Source organism: Panthera pardus, unplaced genomic scaffold (genome assembly GCF_024362965.1).
Source record: "Panthera pardus isolate Hobbes unplaced genomic scaffold, ASM2436296v1 HiC_scaffold_21, whole genome shotgun sequence".
NCBI classification, from domain to species: Eukaryota; Metazoa; Chordata; class Mammalia; order Carnivora; family Felidae; genus Panthera; species Panthera pardus.
Window position 1 is genome coordinate 67,329,912 of NW_026526777.1, and position 24,846 is coordinate 67,354,757.

The 24,846-nt window shown below is 39.3% G+C and overlaps 1 protein-coding gene across 1 annotated transcript in view; it reads left to right on the forward strand.

Annotated features, from left to right (window-relative positions):
* CDC42BPA (CDC42 binding protein kinase alpha) overlaps positions 1–24,846 on the forward strand; it is a 316,152-nt gene that overhangs the window by 200,661 nt on the left and 90,645 nt on the right. Inside the window, 3 exon segments of the mRNA XM_053909423.1 lie at positions 449–691; positions 944–1,054; positions 17,503–17,750. Of these exon segments, the coding sequence (XP_053765398.1) occupies positions 449–691; positions 944–1,054; positions 17,503–17,750 (602 nt within the window).

Sequence of the window (24,846 nt, forward strand, 5' to 3'; positions counted from 1 at the left end):
CCCACTTTCATCCGGGGGTTTATTTAGCTTTCCTCCTTGCTTCTGGCCTAAGGCATAGTCTCCACATAAGAGCGTTCCTTGTTTTTTATCATTTGTAGTGATTCAATATAATGTTCAAACATCTCACAAGTATCCATTACATTTCACAAAATCTTTATTTTGACAATCACCTCTGGTATTTCTATACTCTTTATTTGTTTGTAGAAACTAAGGTACTAGAAGGTTCGATCAGCTGTGCCATCGCAGTTAGCAGATGAGCGTAAGGAGCTGAGAACACGAACAGAGCACCACGCTGTTAATATCTGTTCAAAAGTAGTTGATTCCTTTTCATTTTGTCCTGAGATGAATAATTTTGGCTCTTCATGACTTCATGATGGCTGCTTTGAGGGCCAAAATTGGTCCCTAGGTTGCAGAATTGGTAACTTATATTCTTTTTACGAAACCGTAGGAACTAGTCCAGGCTAGTGAGCGATTAAAAAACCAGTCCAAAGAGCTGAAAGACGCACACTGTCAGAGGAAACTGGCCATGCAGGAATTCATGGAGATCAATGAGCGGCTAACAGAGTTGCACACCCAAAAACAGAAACTTGCTCGCCATGTCCGAGATAAGGAAGAAGAGGTGGACCTAGTGATGCAAAAAGTTGAAAGCTTAAGGCAAGAACTGCGCAGGACAGAGAGAGCCAAGAAAGAGGTTAGTAGTCAGGCAGATTGTCCAGTGCCCAGGGGGTAGTGATTAAAGCTGCTTTTTCAGATGAGTGAAATGATGTGTATATCATACTTGAATTCTTAAAAACAGTTTTCTTGTTGGATAATTTTACTTAACGTGAACTTCAACATTTGAGTTATCTTCTTGTGACAAGGTAAATTCCCATGGGGGAAAAAGCATTTTACTGGAAAAAACAGGTATAACCATGAAATCCGCTTTGTTCATTTTATTTTAAAGCTGGAAGTTCATTCAGAAGCTGTGGCTGCTGAAGCATCTAAAGACAGGAAATTGCGTGAACAGAGCGAGCACTATTCTAAGCAACTGGAAAATGAATTGGAGGGACTAAAGGTATCGTTTGATTTCACATTTGCGAAGTTGAATTAATTTTCTTCTCTTTAGGCTTAACAGGAGTGTTAGTTTATGTTCTCTCTTTGACGTGGGGTAAAAACTAGCTCTCCTTCAAACCTAACATTTGTAATTCTCCTTCTTACTAGTAGAGGCTGACATAGACTTCCCCAGCATTCTGGAAGGAAAGGGAAGGTTGTGCTTAGTGGGGAGAAGAAATCTATGGGGAAAGAGTTAAAATATTTGTGCACACGTGGACAAGATGCACTGGTAATCTGCATGGGGGCACCATCACATACCCAGATCCTCGATCTTGTAAATGACTGAGGAGACCCTCAGGGTAGCTCTGCATGTACTCCTGTGAGGGGGGATCAGACGATAATGGGCATGGGTTAACACATCCGAGCGAGGGAAATCCTTGTGCCAGCTCTCAAGTTGGACTGCTTGGTTTTAAGTCCTAGGCTTATCTGTTACTAGCCGTGTGATACTGGACAAAACATTTCATCTCTTTGGACCTAGGTTTTCTTATCTGTAAAACCCTACCTCATTGGTTTTATGTTAGGAGTCCATACATATTATCTGTAAAGTGCTCAGTAACTATTACCTGTGATAATAGCGTTAGGTATGCCACAGTGGGAGAATTGGGATTAAATGGACATCCTGTTTCTACAACGCTAAATGATAATCTGAATGATGTCTGCTTTTTCTTCACTCTAACCTTGGAGCAGTCTCCTGTGTTGTCTGCCAACCCTCCCCTACACCCTCTCCTTGCATAACCATGCACAGTCTAGTCTCACTCATCTGGCAGACATAAGAATCAAGTTGAATGTCATCTCAGGAAGTTTATGCCACTGTGGGATTCTGTTAATAACTTTAGCATAGCTTTTTTTGTATTTATCCACAAAATGTCTCCTTGCCTAAACTGTGACCTAGCTTATTGAAAACATACAAGTATAGTATTAACTTGGCTCGATGCCACATGTTTAATACTTGTTTGATAAATGTGTTAAATCCATGAACGAATGACGCGGTACACTTGGTCAGAACTTTTTCTCTGACGGTTAGAGATCAGTGGTTGCAAATAAGATTTCTCTGTTGTAAATGTAAATATAAATTCTAGATTTTATTTGTTGTTCAGAGATTGGTTTATTTTTCTTTTTGTGATTCATCATGATTGCACAGTCTTGGTTAGCTTTTCAAACTAGAGATGTTTCTTCTATATAGTTACGCTTCTGGAACAGGATTAGTGTATGGAAGGTATTACATTACTGTCTCAAATGATTTTCAGTCAGGGACTCTTTTGTTTCCGGCATGTAGGTGATTGGGTAACAAACAAGAATCATAAAGACCGGAAGTATCTTAGAGATTATTTGCATTTGAGGAAATTAAGACCCAGGAGAGTTAAGGATTATGTGTCATAAGTGATAAAGTGATAAACCTGGATTTTCAAGGGGTGCCTGGGTGGCTCAGTCGGTTAAGCGTCCAACTTTGGGTCAGGTTATGATCTCACAATTCATGAGTTTGAGCCCCACATCGGGCTCTGTGCTGACAGCTCGGAACCTGGAGCCTGCTTTGGATTCTGTGTCTCCCTCTCTCTGTCCCTCACCCACTCACACTCTCTGTTTCTCTCTCTCTCAAAAACAATAAACATTAACAAAATTTTTAACCTGGATTTTCTAACTCAGTGCCGTGTTCTATCCACTAGTCTGCTCTTTATTGTTTTCTGTAGTAAACACTGCTGCACTGAGAACTTTGAGTCACATGTATTTACCTGTTGATCAAACTCTCATAATCTCTTGTATCATTTATAAATTTGGGATAATCATAAATCTCCCCAGTATATAAGCTAATGGATTTAAAATTATTTCCTTAGGGCCTGGCAGAAAGTAAAGGCTCAGTAAGTGTTGGCTGTGATTATTCTCATACTGTCTTTCCTTGAGGGTATTTAAAATTGGAATTTCTTGGTTTAATTTCTTGTAAACCTATTTTGAATTGGTTTTGAAACCTATTTTGGCCATTCTAAAAGGGTGTAGGAATCTTCAGTTCATTAGGAACAGTTTTCAATAGAATGGAAGGGAGAAATAATTCTTGAATAACAGAAAATTCAATACCCCATTTCCAATAATGCATAGAACATACAGACAGAAGATACCTAAGGATACAGAGGTCTTGAGCAACACTATAACCAACTAGACCTAACAAACATGTATAGAACCTTCTACTCAACACAGCAGAATACACATTCTTCTCAAGTGCACATGGTATATTCTCCAGGATAGACCGGATGTTAGGCACAAAACAAGTCTCAAAAATGTAAGAAGACTGAAATCATACAAAGTGTCTTCTCCAACCACAATGGAATGAAGATAAAAATCAGTAACATAAGGAAAATTGGAATGTTAATAAATATGTGGAAATAAAACAAGATGCCCTTTACCAGTGGATCAAAGAAGAAATCAAGGGCAATTAGAAAACACCTAGCAAGGAATCCTATGAAAACACCATACTGACCATACAATGCAGTATGGCAGTGCTCAGAGGGAAATTTATGGCCATAAGTAACTACGTTTAAAAAAAAAAAAAAAAAAAAAGAAGGATCTTAAGTCAGTTACCTAATTTAATATCTTATGGAATCAGAAGAAGAGCAAAAGAAACTCAAAGCTAGAAGGAAGAAAATAATAAAGATTAGAGAGGAGTTAATTAAATGAAAATAGAAAAATAATAAGATTGAATGAAACCAAAGTTGATTTTTTCAAAGATCAATAAAATTGACAAACCTTTAGCTAGAAGCATACAAATTACTTAAACCAAAACAACAACAACAAAACCCAGAGCATCTCAACAGACATAACAAGTGGAGAGATGGAATCAATAAAAAGAAATCTCCCGACAAAGAAAAGTCCCGGGCCAGAGGCTTTCAGTGAATTGAATCCAACATTTAAAGAAGCATGAACACCAATCCTTCTTAAACTCTTCCAAAGATTACAAGAGTAGAGAGTACTTCTCAACTCATCTTCCTATAAGGTCAGCATTACCCTGATACCAAAGCCATATTAAAAACATTACAAAAAAAAAAAAAAAAAAGAAAGAAAACATTACAAGAAAAGAAAATTACAGACCAGTGTTCCTAATGAACATAGATGTATATAAATCCTCAACAAAATGCTAGCAAACCAAGTCCAAAATGATATTAAAAGGATTATGCACCATGACAAATGGTTTTACTTCAGGAATCCAAGGGTAGTTCAGTTAAGAAAATAAATCACATTAATAGAACCTGAGTGGGGGGAATGATCATCTTAATTGAAGCACATTAAGTCATTTCACAAAATCCAACATCCTTTCATGAACAAAGCTCCCAGAAAACTAGGACTAGGAGGGAATGTATTCACACGATGGAAGACATTTATGAAAAGCCCACAGTTAACATCATTCTCAATGTTGAACAACCAAGAACTTTGTCCCTAACATTAGGAATGAGACAAGGATGCCCATTTTTACCACTACTGTGTAACTTATACTGGAGTCTCTAGCCAGAGGAATTAGACAAGAAAAAGAAATAAAAGGCATCCAAATTGGAATGGAAAAAAGAAAGAAAGAAAAAAAACCAAACACTCTCTCTGTTCATAGATCATATGATCCTATATATTAAAATATTCAAAAAAATGCTACTAGTTTTTAGCCCAGCATATATGATGCTTGGAAGACACTATGTTTGAACAAGTTAAAAGCTGAATAAATCAAAAAAATCAACAACTCTTCTTATACCTGCAAGAGAGGTGACATCACAGGATAAGCCGCTGCTCTTACATTTGGAGATGTGGACAGGTAAATACAGAGAATCACAATTTACCAGAACAGAAACCTTTGTAGGAATCAGTGCCAGTGTATGGAAACCTGTACTATAACTGAAAGGTCGTTGGAGGTTCGGTGTGGACAAGTCTAAGAGATAAAATCTCCAGAGAACATAGTCATTGGCAGGATCCCACACTTTTGTGAGTTTTACTTCCTGGACCTTGACTGGGTTCTCACAGTGAACGTCAGAGAAGAGTCCCCTTATGCTAACAGTAATGGGAACCATTTTGAAATATGCCAGAGCATCCTGTTCGTCTTAACATGATCTGCTCTGTGGAGAAACTCTTCAACCAGAGCTTAACTTGCTGGAGTTTATCAGAGCCTGATGAACTTGAGAGAAGGAAAACATCCAATTCCAGCCTGCTCTGGTCATCCTGCCCAAACTAAGGGGGAGATAAAAGCTGACAGGGTTTACAGTGTATGGTCCAGAGGCACCAGCTCAATAAAAGACTGGTATCTAACCCTAGGACTGTAGAACACTTCCCCTCGCCCCACAACTCACCACCACATTACTAAAAGCCTGTTTACAGCATTCCTTTATCCACAACATCGTGTGTGCCTATCAACAAAAAATTACAAGATATACTGAAAGGCAGAAAATACAGTTGGAAGAGATAGAGCAAGCATCAGAACCAGACTCAGACGTGGCAGAGATGTTGAAATAGGAGACTGGGAGTTTAAAACTATGATTGATTGATATGCTGAGGACTCTAGTGGGTAAAGTAGAGAGCATGGAAGAATACATGAACAAGGTAAAAACAGAGATGGAAATTCTAAGAATCAAAAAGAAATGCTAGACATAAAAAATACTGTAACAAATTAACAATGTCTTGGGATGCTGGCTGGCTCAGTTTGAAGAACATGTAAACTCTTGATGTTGGGGTCATGAATACAAGCCCCACGCTGGGTGTAGAGATTACTAAAAATAAATAAATTAATTTAAAAAAAAAAGCCTCTACTACAAAGCTGTAATCACCAAGATGGTATGGTATTAGCACAAAAACAGACACATAGACCAATGGAATAGAATAGAGAACCTAGAATTGGACCCACCAATGTATGGCCAGCTAATCTTTGGCAAAACATGAAAGAGCATCCAATGGAAAAAAGACAGTCTCTTTAGCAAACGGTGCTGGGAGAACTGGACGGCAACATGCAGAAGAATAAAACTAGACCACTTTCTTATACACAGAGATAAACTTAAAATGGATGAAAGACCTGAATGTGAGACAGGAAATCATCAAAATCCTAGAGGAGAAAGCAGGCAACAACCTCTTTGACCTCAGCTGCAGCAATTTCTTACTCAACACATCTCCAAAGGCAAGGGAATTAAAAGCAAAAAGGAACTATTGGGACCTCATCAAGATAAAAGGCTTCTGCACTGCAAAGGAAACAATCAACAAAACTAAAGGCAACTGACAGAATGGGAAAAGATATTTGTAAATGACATATCGGATAAAAGGCTAGTATCCAAAATCTATAAAGAACTTACCAAACTCAACACCTGAAAAACAAATAATCCAGTGAAGAAATGGGCAGAAGACATGAATAGACACTTTTCCAAAGAAGACATCCAGATGGCCAACCGACACATGAAAAGATGCTCAACGTCCCTCATCATCAGGGAAGTACAAATCAAAGCCACACTGAGCTATCACCTCACTGCGGTCAGAGTGGCTAAAATCAACAACTCAGGAAACTACAGATGCTGGTGAGGATGTGGAGAAAGGGGAACCCTCTTGCATTGTTGGTGGGAATACAAACTGGTGCAACTGCTCTGGAAAACAGTGTGGAGGTTCCTCAAAAAACTAAAATTAGAGCTACCCTATGACCCAGCAATAGCACTACTAGGAATTTACCCAAGGAATACAGAAGTGCTGATGCACAGGGGCATGTGTACCCCAGTGTTATAGCAGCATCTTCAACAATAGCCAAATTATGGAAAGAGCCTAAATGTCCATCAGCTGACAAATGGATAAAGATGTGGTTTATATATAACAACAGGATACTACTTGGCAATGAGAAAGAATGAAATCTGGCCGTTTGTAGCAACGTGGATGGAACTGGAGGGTATCATGCTCAGTGACAGAAGTCAGTCAGAGAAGGACAGATACCGTATGTTTTCACTCATATGTGGATCTTGAGAAACTGAACAGAAGACCACGGGGGAAGGGAAGGGGGAAAAATAGTTACAGAGAGGGAGGGAGGCAAACCATAAGAGACTCTTAAATACAGAGAACAAACTGAGGGTTGATGGGGGTGTTGGGGGAGAGAGGAAAGTGGGTGATGGGCATTGAGGAGGGCGCTTGTTGGGATGAGCACTGGGTTTTGTATACAAGCCAGTTAGACAGTAAATTATATTCATTAAAAAAAAGAAACAAAAATAATCTTTAATGGGCATAGCTGAGGAAAGACTCTGAGCGTGAGGATATCTAAATAGAAACTGACCGAACTGGAAGGCGGAGAGAAAAACAGTGGAAAAAAACACCACCAGAAGAGACTATGCAAGTGCTGTGGAACAACTATAAAAGTTGTGACACGTCCAATGGGACTATCAGAATGAGAAGAAAGAGGAACAGCAGAAATATTTGAAACAACAGTGACTGAGAACTTCCCCAAATTAGTATCAGACACCAAACCCCAGATCCAGGAAGCTCAGAGAATACCAAGCAGGATAAATGCCCAAAGAACTACACCTAGAGATACCATTTTCAAAGGACAGAAAGTCAAAATAAAGAAAAATCCTAAAAGCCAGAGTAAACAAAACAAAACAAAACAAAAAAACACACTACCTTATCTGTAGAGGATGTAAGACAAAGATTACAGTTGACTTCTCAGAAACCCATGCAAACAAGATGAGAGTGGAGTGAAATATTTAAAGTGTTGCGAGAAAAAACCTAGAATTCTGTACCCTATGAAATTACCCTTCAAAAGTGAAAGAAAAATAAGGACTTTCTAGTCAAAATTTTAAGGAATTTGTTGCCAGTAAACCTCCTTGCAAGAAATGTTAAAAGGAGTTATCTGGAGAGAAGGAAAATTACATAGGTCAGAAACTTGTATTTACATAAAGGAAAAGCATCAGAGGGGCGCCTGGGTGGCTGTCGGTCAAGCATCCAACTTCAGCTCAGCTCATGATCTCACAGTTGGTGAGTTCGAGGCCTGTGTCAGGCTTTGCGTTGACATCACCGAGCCTGCTTCGGATTCTCTGTCTCCCTCTCTCTCAAAAATATTTTTTTTATGTTTATTTATTTTTGAGATAGACAGAGTGTGAGCGGAGGTGGGGCAGAGAGAGAGGGAGACACAGAATCCAAAGCAGCCCCCAGGCTCCGAGCTGTCAGCACAGAGCCCGACGCGGGGCTCGAACCGTGAGATCATGACCTGAACTGAAGTTGGACACTTAACTGACGGAGCCACCCAGGCGCCCCTCAAAAATAAATATTAAAAAAAGTTAAAGATAAAGCATCAGAGAAGGAATAAGGTAAAATAAATTTAAAATTTTATTTTTCTTAATCTAATACTTAAAAATAATAATGTGTTTGATTTTATGTGCATACACACATGCTTCTATATGCTTGTATAGAACTGAAATGAATGAAAACAATGATCTAGAGGATAGGAGGGAGGAATTGGGATTATTTCACTTTAAAGTATTTGCACTACGCGTGAAGTGGTAGAATATATTTTGAAAACAGACTTGAACTGGTTGTAAATAGATATTGCAAACTATAGCACAACCACTAAAAAGGAAGTGTAACATATCCCCAGAGCAGAGAGAAAATGGGATCATATAAATCACTTGATTAAAACCAAGACAGAAGAGGAGTAGAAGACAAAAATAGGAATAAAGAACACGGACAATAAATAGAAAAACAGTAGCAAATATAGTAGATATTAATCCAAAAATATCAATAATCACTTAGAATGTCAATGGCCTAAGTACACCAGTTACAAAAGAGATTGTGGGGTGCCTAGATGGCTCAGTCAGTTAAGCATCTGACTTCAGCTCAGGTCGTGATCTTGCAGCTCATGAGTTCGAGCCCTGTTGTTGGGCTCTGTGCTGACAGCTCAGAGCCTGGAGCCTGCTTCAGATTCTGTGTCTCCCTCTCTCTCTGTCCCTCACCCACTCATGTTCTCTCTCTCTCTCTCTCAAAAATAAACATTAAAAAATTTTTGGAATAAATAAAAAACCCCAGAGATTGTGTCAGATAGGATAAAAATATCAAACTATATATTGTCTATAAGAAGCTCACTTTAAATATAGAAGCAGATATAGATTAAAAGTAAATGGATGGAGAAAGATACACCATGCTAACACCAATTAAAAGAAAGTGGGAGTAGCTATATTAATTTCAAAGTGGAGTTCAGAGTAACAAAAGTTTTTAGGAATAAAAAGGGCATCGGATAACGATAAAGGAATCAGTTCTCCAAGAAGACATAACAGGACTTAACATGTATGCGTATAACAAAGCAGCATCAAAATGCATGAAGCAAAAACTGTTAGCACTGCAAAGAAAAACAGATGACTATACTATTCTACTTGGAAACTTCAACAACCCTGTTGCAGAAATGAACAAGTCCAGGAGATGTAAAGTCAGTAAGGCCATGGATGAACTCAACACCATGATCAATCATTAAGGCAGCTGCCTTATGCCAGCTAACATTATACTTATTGCTGAGAAACTTGACACTTTTTCACTAAGATCCAGAGCATGGTGAAGATGTACCTTTCACCACTGCCTCTCAATGTTGTATTGGACATCCTAGCTAATGCAGTAAGACAAGAAGGCAAAATAAGAGTTATATGGATTGTGAAAGAAGATGTAAAACTGTCTGTTCAGAGGCGACATGATCGTCTATACAGAGAATGAAAAACATTGACGAAAGAACTGGAACTAATTAGACATAGGAAGGTTGCAGGATACAAGATTAATACACAAAAGCCAATTGCTTTCCTATACAACAGCCTTGAACAAGTGGAAACTGAAATTTGAAGCTCAACACTATTAATAATAATGCCCACAAAAGTGAAATATTTAGGTACAAATTTAATAAAATGTGCATTAGAGCTACATGGGGAAAACTATAAAACTCTGATAAAAGAAATAAAAGAACTAGATAAATGGAGAGACATTCCATTTTGTGGATAAGAAGATTCAGTATCATGAAGATGTAAGTTCTTCCCATCTTGGTCTGTAGATTTAATGCATTCCCAGTCAAAACCCCAACTAGTCCTTTTGTGGATATCATCAAACTAAACCTAAGGTTTGTTTAGAGACAAAAGACCCAGAATAGCCAGCACCGTATTGAAGGAAAAGAATACGGTTGGAAGACTGACTGCCTAACTTCAAGACTTACTATAAACATGCAGTAATCAAGACACTGAATGAATATTCATAGGAGTCATTTTTAACAAAGGAGGAAGGGCAATACAGTGGAGTAAAGATTGTCTCTTCAACAGATAGTGCTGAACAACTAGACATCCACATAGTGAATGAATGAATGAATGAATGAATGAAACTTACAACCTTTACAAAAACCAACTCGAAATGGATCGCAGACCTAAATGTAAAACCTAAAACTAAAACACTTCTGGAAGATAACATAGGAGAAGACCTACATGACCTTTGGTAGGACAGTGACTTCTTACATACAGCACCAAAGACACAATCCGTGAAATAAAGACTTGATACGCTAGACTTAATTGAAATTAAAATTTTCTGGGGTGCCTGGGTGGCTCAGTCGGGTAAACATCCGATCCGACCTCGGTTCAAGTCATGATCTCACAGCTCATGAGTTCGAGCCCTGCATCAGGCTCTGTCTCTCTCTCTCTTTCCAAAACAAATAAACATTTAAAAAACTAAATAAAAAAAAAAAAGAAATTAAAATTTTCTGCTCTGCAAAAGACTGTCATGCAAAATATAGAGAAAACTTTTAAGACTTAGTAAGTAGAGGGGCGCCTGGGTGGCGCAGTCAGTTAAGCGTCCGACTTCAGCCAGGTCACGATCTCGCCGTCCGTGAGTTCGAGCCCCGCGTCAGGCTCTGGGCTGATGGCTCGGAGCCTGGAGCCTGTTTCCGATTCTGTGTCTCCCTCTCTCTCTGCCCCTCCCCCGTTCATGCTCTGTCTCTCTCTGTCCCAAAAATAAATAAAAAACGTTGAAAAAAAAAAAAAAAAAAAGACTTAGTAAGTAGACAACAGATGACCCCAGGGTTGCAAAACCAATCTTCGGTAATTAGCTGTGTGCCTGTAAGTCAGCAATGAACAATCCACAAAGGAAATTGTGAAAGCAATTTCAATTATAATAGCAGCTAAAAGAATAAAGTTCCTTAGAATAAATTTGACCAAGAAAGTTAAAGACTTGTGTACTGAAAATTACAAAACATTGCTGAAAGATATTAAAGGAGACATAGTAAATGGAAAGACATACTACGTTTATGGATAGGATGACTTAATATTGTTTAGATGTCGTTACCCAAAGCGATGTACAGGTTCATTACAGTTGCTAGTGAAGTTCCAATAGCCCTTTCTGCAGAAATGGAAAATAGAATCCTAAAATTCATATAGAATTTCAGGTGGCCCCAAGTAGCCAAACAATCATGAGAAAGAAAAATGGAATTGGAGAACTCAAACTTCCCAGTTTCAGAACTTACTACAAAGTTACAGTAACAAAAAGCGTGTGGTACTGGCCTAAGAATAGAAACACAGGCCACTGGAATAGCATGAAGAGTGGAGAAATGAACTCCTGCCTCTATGGCCATGTGCTTTTTGACATCGTACTAAATCTATTCAATCTATTCAATTTATGTGCCAAGACAACTGTATTTCTGCATGCAAAGAAATTTGGATCCCTAGCTCTTGCTGTATAAAACAATTTATTCAAAATGGATCAACCTGAATATAAGAGCTACAGCCATAAAACTCTTGAGGAAAACACTGGGGTAACTGTTCATGACCATGGCATGGACTCTTAGATATGACACTGAAAACCTAAGCAAAAAAAAAAAAAAAAAAAAAAAAAAAATCGATAAATTGGACTTTATCAAAATAAAAACTTGTATGCATTACATCAAAGGACATTTTTAAAGGAATGAAAGAAATCATCTGCAAATTAAGTAGGAGTTTGATATCCAGAATATATAAACAAATCCTACAGTTGAACAACAAAAAGCAAATTACTCAGTCAAAACATGGGCAGGGGCATCTGGGTGGCTCAGTCGGTTGAGCATCCGACTTTGGCTCAGGTCATGATCTCACGGTTTGTGAGTTCGAGCCCCATGTCAGGCTCTATGCTGACAGCTCAGAGCCTGGAGCCTGCTTCTGACTGTGTGTCTCCTCTCTGCCCCTCCCATGCTCATGCGTTCTCTCTCTCTCTCTCTCTCAAAAATAAATAAACATTTTAAAAAAAAGGGCAAATAACTTGAATAGACATTTCTCCAAAGAAGATATTTTAATAGCCCATAAGCCCATGAAAAGACGTTCAACATCTTGAAGTTAAAAACCTCAAGATACCACTCCATACCTACTAGGATGGCTAAAATAGGGGGTTAAAAAGAAGCGAAACAGGTGTTTGCAAGCATGTTAAAAGTTTGGTGGTTCCTCAGAAAGGGAAACATAGAGTTAGCCATATGACCCAACAATTCACCTCCTACGTACTGTACCCTAAAGAATTGCAAGAGGGACTCAGACAGGTAGTTTTACACCAGTGTTCTTTGAAACATTATTACAGTAGCCAAAAGGTGGAAACAATCAAGTGTCCATCAACAGATGGACAGAAGCAAATGTATTTATATACAATGGAATATCATTCAGCCATCAAAAGGGAGGACTCTTGATATATGCTCCAGCGTGGATGAACCTTGAGCACATTATGCTAAGTGAGAGATGCCAGACCAAAAAGAACAAATACTGTATGACTCTCCTTGTGTGAAGTATCTAGAATAGGCAAATTCATTGAGATAAAAAGTAGAATTGAGGTTACCACGGGCTGGGTAGAGTGGGTAATGGGGAATTATTCTTTAGTGGTTTTAGTGGTTATAGAGAATTTCTCTTTGGGATATTGAAAAAGTTTGTGGTCATGGTTGCACAACATTCTGAATGTAACACCTACTGAACTCTGTGCTTAAAATGGTTAAAATGGCAGAACTTTATGGGCTGTGTGTTTCACCGCTAACGCAATATCCATAAGCCATTGAATTGTACACTTTAAATGGTATGGTATGTGAATAGTAGCTCAATCAGGCTGTTAAAAAAAAATACTTTTCAGTTGTTGTGACCATATGCTACAAGAGCTTTTCACCCTGTTGCGTTAGTTTGCTGGGGCTGCCACAGATCACCACAAACTGGGTGGCCTCAAAAACCGGAACTTATTGTCCCAATTATCGCAACTAGATGCCCGAAAGCAGTGCCGGTGGGGTGGTGATAGTTTGCGTTCCTTGGTTTACGTATCACCTGGATCTCTGCCTTCTTTCTGTGTGCAAGATTGTGAGTCCAGATTTCTTTTTATAAGGACACAGTTATATTGGAATAGGGCCCATCCTAATGACCTCATTTTAAGTCAGTTACCTCTGTAAAGACCCTACTTTTATTTTTTTTCCAACATATTGAGATACGATTGACGAATACAAATTGTGTATACTTAAGGTATAAAATGTGATATTTAGGTATACGTATACATTGTGAAATATGTACCACAACGAGCTGATTAACATAGCCTCACTTATCTTTGTTTTTTTTTTTTTTAGTCTGAGAACAGTTAAGATCCATCCTCTTAGAAATTTCCAGTATACGATACAGTATTGTTAACTGTGTTCACCCTGCTTCACGTCAGATCTCCAGAACTTATTCATCCTACATGTGTGAAATTTCTGTACCCTTTGACCCACATTTCCCCGTTCCCTCACTGTCCCAGCCATGGACAACCACCATTAGATTGCACATAGGTCAGATCAGACGGTATTTGAGACCATATTTTAAAATATCATATTCTGAGATACTAGTGGTGGTTAGTGCCTTAACATGAATTTTGGAAGGACACGATTCAACCTTTAACACATGGATTTTTCACTTGAAAGTACAACACAAGCCTTTACACTCGTTACGTAACTATCACAAACAATCTTCATGATTATGGAAAAATATCCAGTCATTCAATCCTCTGCTATTAAATATTTATCTTTCACTATTGCAGTATTACCATGAACGCTTTTGTGCCCTGCTTTTTAAAATATTATATCTTAGAACGGATACCTAGAAATGAAATTGTCAAATCACTTCGAGGCACTTGATACGGGCCACAAATTGTTGCAAGTATAAGAGGCATTTCTTGCTTTATTAGTAGATTGTTTATTAATCACTTTTTCTTTGTGAATTATTGCTTTAAGTCATTTGCCTTTTTAATTTTGTAGTCTGAATTTTTCTCTTTCAATTCATATAAACCCTATGCATAGCAAGAAAGCATATTTCTTAGTTTTTCCACAACTATTTATTAATTTATCATTTGCCCTTTAATTTTGGTCTTGTTTCCTTTTCAAATTACAGGAGATTTGTTCTCATTTTCCTCAATGTTTCTTTTATTGCTTCAAAGCTTGGCTTATCCTTTGTTCACAGTTTGTTAAGCATGTAATTCTGCCTTTTCCTGCACGTTTCTACTGGGTCTAAAAATATTTAACTCGGCGCCTGGGTGGCTCAGTCGATTAAGCGTCCGACTTCGGCTCAGGTCATGATCTCATGGTTCGTGAGTTCGAGCCCCGTATTGGGCTCTGCACTGACAGCTTAGAGCCTGGAGCCTGCTTCAGATTCTGTGTCTCCCTCTCTCTCTCTGCCCCTCCCCTGTTCATGTTCTGTCTGTCTCTCTCAAAAATAAATAAAACTTTTAAAAATAAGATTTATATAGTATGTTTTAATATCTGAAAAGAACATTCTTCTCTCTCCCTCTTTACTCCTTTTTTCCTCCAGGATTTTCTTTGGCATTTTTCCAAGTGTATTTTTCCTATGTACTGGGAACTTTTGTCTCCACCTGCCACCCCTGCGTCATTTCCCGTATTTAATTTTTTAATTATATTTACAAGGAATATAATATGATAAATATTAAGTACATATGCATTTAATCTTTTCTTTCACGTCGTTGGTATTTTTCTATATTGTTTCAAGTCTTCTTTAAGGTCTGTTATAAAGACTTGTCCTTTCTTCATGTAATATTCAGATAAATTACTCACTATTGTTATTCCTCACGTGTGTGTATTCGTTTCTGATCATTTTTGTTTGATTGTTTTTAAAACAGTGAAATTTTTTGCTTTGTTTAATTCTTGCTCATTCCACTCTCCAGAAGTACTGCTGATTTGTGTTTATCTTACATGCAGTTGCTTTACTCAGCTTTAGCAGTTCTGCCACTTTTTAATGGATTTATTTACATTTTCTGGGCGAACGATTATATGGAAATTATAGTGGTTTTATCACTTTCCTTTCTAATAATTTCTTGTGACTGTTGCACACGTTCCTTGGTCAAACAGAGTATTTAAAAACTACTACATAAGAGATCATGGAAGGCACCCTTTCCGTTATTATTATTTCTAAATCTTTGTATTTCTGGTGCTTCACCAGTAGGTATTACTTTGTCTGATAGCTGAAAAGGGGGCACTTTTTAAGGTAGGAGAATTACTTTATTGTTTTTTGTTTTATTATGGGACTTGGGGTGGTATTTGCAATTGGTATTGGATTTTATCAAATACATTTGGGCGTGGGTACCTACTGAGATTATCACATGGGTTTATTTTAATGGAATCCATTAAAGTAATGCAATTTTTTTGCACTTACTAATAAATTTACTAATATTAAATTACCTTCAATACCTGCAAGAAGACGTGTTCTTTTGTGGTAGATTGTGTCTTTTTTATATACGGTTTCATTTCATCAGCATTAAAAAATTTTTTTTGTAATATTTATATATTTTGGGGAGAGAGAGAAAGAGAACATGAGCGTGGGAGAGGCAGAGAGAGAGACAGAATCCGAAGCAGGCTCCAGGCTCTGAGCTGTCAGCACAGAGCCCGACCCGGGCTCAAACTCACAGACCGTGAGATCATGACCTGAGCCGAAGTTCGGACTCTCGACCAACCAACTGAGCCACCCAGGCACCCCTACTTCATTGGCATTTGATTTGATTTTTTTTTTTTTTTTTTCTGACATCCTTATCAACAAGTGACTTGAGCCCATGACTTTCTTTGGTGGCATCTTTGGTAGGTTTTGACGTCAGGGTAGTTTTTGCTCGAAACTTCACTGCGTGCCGCTGCTCTGCCAACAGCAAACTGTACGAAACAGAGCAGCGGACCGAGATGTTCTTGAGGGGACTCTGAAAATGAAGAGGTAAGCGGTCAGTGCCGCAGATGTCAGTCTCGGCATCGTTTTTGCGGAGATGCGTACGCGCCAGAATCTGACTTGCTGTGGCTCTTCCCGGTTTCCCCAGTGTGGTGTGCGCCAGGCTGCCCCCAGAAACTGCTGGAATCTGGGTCTTGCCTGTGGGAGGCACGGCGTGAGTAGTTTTGTAGTAAACGGTTAAATATTCCAGTGGATACCCCGGAAACATTTCTCCCACCCAGTGGATGTCTTTGGTTTTGTGTTTTTGTTTTTGTTTTTGAAAAAAAGGTAGGTATCTCAAATGTGAAGATGTTAGGATAGTTTTCTTTCAACTTTAAATCAACTACTGTTCACAGTTTTTCTGCCCTTAATACTGTTTTCAAAAACAAGAGACACTGTCCTCTAGGGCATGATTCCCTGCTGTCTCTAAACGTACACCCGTAGGTCCTTTGGGTTTTAAAAGGTTTATTGTTGAACACCTGGGAGAATAGATAGCTTATAACCAAGTCATAGAAAAGTTACAAAGCTCAGGAGGTCTTAAACGGTCATCATCTCTGTTCTCTTTACCTTTAGCCACCGTCCGGAAGAAGCTTTGGACTTTGCATTTTCCTTTCACCTTATTACTGAGAAGACGTTTCATCCTAATTTCTAAAAGGGTGGCTTTTGGCTAAATTTCTCATCCCTAATGCCCTGCCTAAATGCCAAGAGACTGTCATTTTTTCCAGTGGTTGTGAAGATGTTTGATTAGACCTTTGTCCTTCTCCCTGGACCATTGGAGAAGCCCCTCTCCTTTTTGTACATTCTAGCTTTGTCATTCCGTTCCCCAGATTTGTATCTTCTAAAGACATTTGCATATTCATAATCCTTTATTGGTTCCACATCAGAAATAAGCCGTGGTTAGATTTTTCCCTCACTCCATACACCAGCAATAATTGTGTATAAATTAGAAATTTAAATATCAGCAAATAACCATATAAGTGCCAACGGAAGTTATATATAAATATATAATCTTGGTAGGAAGAAGGCTGTAAAATACAACAACAATAAGGGAATATATATACGGAGAACAATATTTGCAACATAAGGCTGGCAAAAGGTTAATAGCCTTAATAAAGAAAGTTGTTTTATGTGATGATGTACAAAAGTAACATTCAGTTATATGAACAGTTCTTTGCATTACAGAAAGACGTTATAATTGGCATTTTGTTATTCATATAGATGAACCAATTTTTTGTTATTACTTCTATAGCAAAAACAAATTAGTTACTCACCAGGACTGTGCAGCATAGAACATCAGCAAGAGATCACCAAACTAAAGACTGATTTAGAAAAGAAAAGTATCTTTTATGAAGAAGAATTGTCTAAAAGAGAAGGAATACACGCCAATGAAATTAAAAACCTGAAGAAAGAACTTCATGATTCAGAAGGCCAGCAACTTGCTCTCAACAAGGAAATTTTGATTTTGAAAGACAAATTGGAAAAAAACAGGAGAGAGAGGTAAGCATCGAGTTATCTACCCCTCCCGTCAGTATTTGGTGAATGCCTGCGGTGTGCCAGGGACCGGAGATACGCAGGCAGTACACGTATCCCAAAGTCCAGATCAGTCACCCGACGATGCCAGTGGGTCGGGAAACCAGCGGGATGGTTTAAGTGTGAGCAGAAGGGCAGGTGCAGCCCTCGCAGAGGCACGGGAGGTAACCTTGGTAGGTCTAGGTTTTTTGGACTAAATTCTAGCCAAGACCAAAGAAATAGAAAATGTCTAACTGCGGAAGGGAGTCCATTAAGTGCCAAGATGGAGAGGGAAAGGGGAACAGGGCACGTTCCGAAGATGAAGGCTGTTCCCTACGGTGGAGCCACAGATGAGAGGGTGAGAAGCGGGGCCGGAGAGGGAAGTGGAGGCAAGGTCACGAAGGAGGAAGGAATTTGGACTTCGTGCCGAGGCCATTGAAGGCAGGTGACAGGGCGGTACTCGTGGTCCCGTGTGGAGTGGGACAGGCGGGAGCAGATGGCAAGGAGGAACCTGGCAGCGAGAGAGGAGCAGGACCGCAGGTGCTGACCGGGCAGGTGGGGGGAAGCGTGTGGGCTCAGAAGGTCCCAGAGAGCCAGAACCTGGGGCCATAATGGCCAGGTGTGAGAAAGTGCCAGGATTTTAGGCAGCCGGATGTGTGCTATTGTCATTCTCAACTTCTGTTGGAAGCCAAAGTTTATTTAGTTTGGTACATTCGCTCAGCCAGACTTTTTTAGAACCTGCTGTGGGTAAAGCAGTGTTGCAGGCACTGGGAACGTGGCAGTGGACAGACAGACAAATCTCTGTCCGTATGGAGCTTTCCTTTAGCCAGGTGAAGGGCTGTAAACAAAATAAGTAAAATATAGAATGTGTTAGGTAATGATAAATGCCAGGAACAGAACGTAAGGCACAGGATGGGGCCGTGAGGCATTAAGGGGGCAATTAAATTGTGTATATAGGCTGGCCTGGAAAAATTGCGATGAGAAGGACTGAAGAAAGTGGGGGCATCTCTGCAGATGTAGAAGAACGTTCTATGTGGAGAACAGCCTGTTAAAAAAAATAATGAGAAGGCAATACTGTGGAGACAGTAAAAAGAGGAGTGGGTGCCAGGGATTGGGGGAGGGGGGCGGATGTGATGTCCAGGAGGACGCCAGGGCAGGATGCCCAGGGCAGTCTCTTGGTGTGATGCTACAGTGATGGGTACATGCCGTTACACACGTGTCCAAACCCTAACGTGAGCTGTGGAGTTGGAGTGATAACGACCCGCCAGATGTAAGTTCACTAACTGTAACAAATGTTCCACTCTGGTGGGGGATGATGTTGTGGGGGCTGTACCGTGTTTGGGGGCGGGGAGTAGGTGGGAAATCTCTGCTATGGACCTAAAACTTTTCTAAAAAATAAAGGCTATTAAGAAAAATAGTTTAAGGAGGCCAGTGTGGCCGAAGTAGACTTAAGGGGAAAGAATCATAGGAGAGGAGTATGAGGGGGAACAGGGGCCAGATCGTGTAAGGCTTTATAGCAGGTCACTTCTGGTTATTTACTCTGAGGAAAACTGATGCGGGGAGTACCGCAGGATTTTGAGTGGAAAATTAAGATATTGGGTTGTGTTTTAAAAGGGTTACTCTGACTACCTGGTTAAGAATAGTCTGACTCAGGGGCGCCCGGGTGGCTCAGTCGGTTAGACATCCGACATCAGCTCAGGTCATGATCTCGTGGCTCGTGAGTTCAAGCCTCACGTCAGGCTCTGAGCTGTCAGCACAGAGCCTGCTTCAGATCCTCTGTCTCCTTCTATTTCTGCCCTTCTCCTCTCCTCTCCTCTCCTCTCCTCTCCTCTCCTCTCCTCTCCTCTCTCTCCCTCAAAAATAAACAAACATTAAAAAAAAAAAAAGTCTGACTTCGATAAGAGGAGAAAAGCCCTGAACTCCTGTAGAAGGCTGTCACAGAAATCCAGGCAAAGGAGGGTGGTGACTTGGCCCAGGGTGGGGGCAGAAGTGGTGGTAAGAAACATTGGAATTCTTGTGCTCCTGAACAGTAAAGATACTGGCTTTTGTTGATGGTTTAGACGTGGGATGAGAAGGGAAGAGGAAGGCTCAAGGATGGTGCTGAGTTTCGGGGCTTTAGCAATTAGGAGGATGTAGTTACCGTTTAGAAAGGAACAGGGCAAGGGAAGCATGTTGGGGATGAGAGTATTACCGGGAGTTCATTTTAAACAAGTTCCGTTTGAGATGTGTATTAGGCACCCACGTGGAGATGTCACACAGGCCGTTGGACAGATCAGCTGGATTTTAAGGCTAGAAATAAAATCCCAGGAGTATTAGATCACTCACATGGTATTTAAAGCAGTGAGACTACTTGAGATCCCTTAGCAGTTGGTATAGATGGCACAAAGGTCCAGCACTGAGCCCTGGCGTGCTCTGATCTTTGGAAGTTGGTTAATGAAGAAGAAACAGCAAAGTGGCCAGCAAGGACGATGGGAAGAAGACCCAACAAATTTGGTGTCCTGAAGACCATGTGATGAAAGCATATCGAGTCTGTCTATACGTTAAACAAGATGAGGTATGAATTAAGTAAGATGAGGCCCAAACAATGATCATTGAATTTAACATTAGGAAGCTCGTTGGTAACTCTGATAAGAACAATTTCCGTGGAACAGGAGGGGCAAAAACCCCACAGTGGGAACCAAGACTAGGAGGAGAGCGATTGGAACCAGAAATGTGGGACAACAGGGTTTTGAGGCGGTGGCGCGGCAGATGCCAGATTCTGTGTGGTGAGAAGCAGCTAGGCGATGAGGAAGGGATACAGCAGACTCAGGGATTCCGGGCGGCACCCATGAGCGAGAAGGCGGAGAATTGGAAAATGAAATGTGATCTAGGGCTTAGGGGAGACTGTTCATTCTGTTCTCTTATGGAAGAGACTTCTGCTCTGTTTCGTGCTGGTGGGAAAAAGCAAGAATAATTTCACAGAAATTTTACTCCGTTTATTTGTGTACACGTTTTTTCTGAAAGGCCTCTTTGTATTTTGTCATGTTTTTGTCATTGTTTGTTGCTTGGAGTTACTTCTGAATCAAGAAACATCCTTAAACGTGACTGAATTTCATATTTTGACTATAGATAATTTTTTAACATGGCATATTTGCTTGCACACGAGCAAAAATGGTTTCTTTTCCCGGAAGTTAGCATTTAAATTACAATTTCATTTACACTCACTAATGTAGTAATGGAAGGGATTTTTAACATCACATTTTTAAAATCAGCCGGTACGTAGGTTCTCGGTTGACTCGGGATCAGTCATAGGAAATTACCCAGAACAGATCCATATTGACTTTCATTTACTGCTAAGATATAAAGCGTTTCTTACAAATTTTTTTATTAAGTATAAGTTGACACTTATACTCAAGTGTTACATTTCTTTCAGGCGTACGGCACAGCGATTCAACTTCTCTGTCGGTTACGCTGTGTTCCCCACAAGTGTAACTGCCATCTGTCACCTCACAGCAGCGTTCCAGTATCACTGTATTCCCTGTGCTGTGCCCTTTATTTCTTTATCTTATTCATTCCATAAGTGGAAGCCTGTACCCCCCACCCTGCTTCCCTCACCCGCTCCCCTCTGGAAGCCATGTTTGTTCTCTGTTTTTTAGGTCTCATTCTGCTTTTCGTTTGTTTGTTTATTCATTTTGTTTTTTAGATGGTACATATGAGTGAAATCATACGGTATTTGTCTTTCTCAGTTTGGCTTCTCTCACTTAACGTGATTCCCTCTAGGTCCACCCGTGTTACCACAAATGGCAAGACCTCGTCCCTTTTTACGGCTGTGTAATATTCCATCATGTGTGTATACACCACATCTTCTTTATCCATTTGTCCATTGACGCACACTGAACTTGCTTCCATATCTTGGCTTTGTAAATGATGCTGCAGTAAACATAAGGGTGCATATATCTTTTCAAATTAGTGTTTTCATTTTCTGTAGGTAAATAGCCAGCAGTGGAATTCCTGGATCACACGGTGTGTCTATTTTTAATTTTTTTGAGGGACCTCCACACTGTTTTCCACAGTGGCTGCACCAGTTGCATTCCCACCAACAGTGCCCAAGGATTCCCTTTTTTACACATCCTTGCCAACACTTACTTCTCGTCTCTCTGATTTTAGCCATTCTGACAGGTGCAAGGTGATAGCTCATTGGGGTTTCGATTTGCCCTTCCCTGATGGTGAATGATGTTGAGCATCTTCTCACGTGTCTGTTGACCATCTGGATGTCTTCTTTGGAAAAATGTCTATTCAGGTCCTCTTCTCCTTTGTTTTTTGTTGTTGAATTATGTAAGTTCTTTATATGTTTTGGATATTAACCCCATATCAGACACGTCATTTGGAAATATCTTCTCCCATTTAGTAGGTTGCCTTTTCGTGTTGATGATGGTTTCCTTCACTGTGCAAAAGTTTTGTGTTTTTTTTTTTTATTTTGATGTAGCCCCAACAGTTTATTTTTGCTTTCATTTCCCTTTCTTAGGAGACATATCTAGAAAAATGTTGCAATGGCCAGTCAGTGTCAGAGAAAGTACTGCCTGTGCTCTCTGTTAGTATTTTTGCCAGGTCTCACCTTGATGGTTTTTTTGTGTGTAGGGTGTGAGAAAGTGGCCCAGTTTCATTCTTTTGCATGCAGCTGTCCAGTCTTCCCAGCACCATTTATTGAAGAGACCGTCTTTTCCCCATTGTATATTCTTGCCTCCTTTGTCATAGATTAATTGAGCATGTAAGCTTGGGTTTATTTCTGGGATCTCAGTTCCATTGATTTAGGTGTCTGTTTTTGTGCCAGTAGCAAACTGTTGTAATCACTACAGCTTTGTAGCACAGCTTGAAATCTTGTAGTACACCCCCAGCTTTGTTCTTCTTCCTCAAGGTTGCGTTGGCTACTTGGGGTCTTTTGTGGTTCCGTACAAATTTTAGTAGTATTTGTTCGAGTTTTGTGAAAAATGCTGTTGCCATTTTCATAGGGATTGCCCTGAACTATAGATTGTTTTGGCTAGTAGGAACATTTTAGCAATATTAATTCTTCCAATCCATGAACATGGAATATCTTTCCATTTGTGTCATCTTCAGCATCCGTCCTAGTTTTCAGAGTGCAAATTAGCATTTGTACAAAATGGTCTTTCACCATCTTGGTTAAGTTTATTCCCAGGTATTTATTTATCTTGTTGGTATAATTGTAAAAGCAGTTGTTTTCTTAATTTCTGTTTCTCCTACTTTGTTATTAGTGTGTCAGTGAAATACTACCGACTTCTGGGTTTTAATTTTGTATCCTGCAACCTTGCTGAATTTATTTGTTACTACTAGTAGTTTTTTTTAGTGAAGTCTTTAGGGTTTTCTATGTATTGTATCATGTCATCTGCAAACAGTGACAGTTTAACTTCTTCCTCGCCAGTATGGGTGCCTCTTACATCTTATCTTTTCTCTTCTCTTCTTTTCTCTTCTCTTCTCTTCTTTTCTTTTCTTTTTTCTTTTCCATGGTGTGTGTGTGTGTGTGTGTGTGTGTGTGTGTGTGTGTGTGTGTGTGTGTCGGATTCCTGTGGCTAGGACTTCCAGTATTATTTATGCTGAATCAAAATAGTGAGAATGAACATCCTTGTCTTGTTCCTGACCTTAGGGGAAAAGCTCTCAATTTTTCACCATTGCATTTGATGTTATTTGTGGGTTTTTCATATATGGCATTTATTATGTTGAGATATATTCCCTCTAAACCTGCTTTGCTGAAAGTTTTTAGCATGAATGGGTAGTTGAATTTTGTCAAATGCCTTTTCTGCGTCCTTTAAGATAATCATATAATTTTTATCCTTCATTTTGTTGATGTGGTATATAATGTTGACTGATTTGTGAATATGGAACCACCCTTATATTCCAGAATAAGTCCCACTTGATCATGGTGAATGATCCTTGTAATGTATTGTTGACTGCAGTTTGCTGATATTTTGTTGAACATTTTTGCATCTATGTTTATCAGGGATATTGGCCTGTGGTTTTCTTCTTTCTTTCTTTCTTTCTTTCTTTCTTTCTTTCTTCCTCTTTCTTTTTCTTTTCTTTTCTTTTCTTTTCCTTTTCCTTTTCCTTTTCCTTTTCCTTTTCCTTTTCCTTTTCCTTATCCTTATCCTTATCCTTATCCTTTTCTTTTTGGTGGGATCTTTGTCTGGTTTTGGTAATGGGGTAATGCTGGCCTCATAGAATGAATTTGAAAGTTTTCTGTCCTCTTCTGTTTATTGGAATAGTTTGAGGAGAACAGGTATTAACTCTTCTTTAAATGTCTGGTGGAATTCACATATTAATCCATCTGGTCCTGGATTTTTATTTTTTGGTAGTGTTTTGATTATTGATTCAATATTGTTACTAGTAATTGGTCTATTCAGATTTTTTGTGTCTTCCTGATATAGTTTAGAAGATTGTGTATTTCTAGGAATTAATCCATTTCTGCTAGTTTGTCCAATTTGTTGGCATGTAATTTTTCATAGAATTCTCTTGATTCTTTGTATTTCTGTAGTGTCAGTTTTTCTCTTGTTTCTGATTTAATGTATTTGGGTCTTTTTATTGATGAGTCTGAGTAAGCGTTTATCAATTTTGTTTTATTTTTTCAAAGAACTAGTTTTTGGTTTCATTGTTGTTTTTTTCTTTTTTTTTTTTAATCTCTATTTCATTTATTTCTTTTTTTATTAATTTTTTTTAATGTTTATTTATTTTTGAGAGAGAGAGAGACAGAGCACAAGCGGGAGAGGGGCAGAGAGAGAGGGAGACACAGAATCTGAAGCAGGCTCCGGGCTCCGAGCTGTCAGCACAGAGCCCGACACAGGGCTCGAACCCACGAGCTGTGAGATCATGACCTGGGTCAAAGTCGGACACTTAACCAACTGAGCCCCCCAGACGCCCCTCTGTGTCATTTATTTCTCCTCTGATCTTCTTGATTTCCCTCCTTCTACCCACTTTGGGTTTCATTTGTCTTTTTTTCTAATTGAGGTAAAAAGTTAGATTGTTTACTTGAGCTTCTTGTTTCTTCAGTTAGCCTTTATTACTGGATAGCTCCCTCCTAGAACTGCTTGTGCTGTCT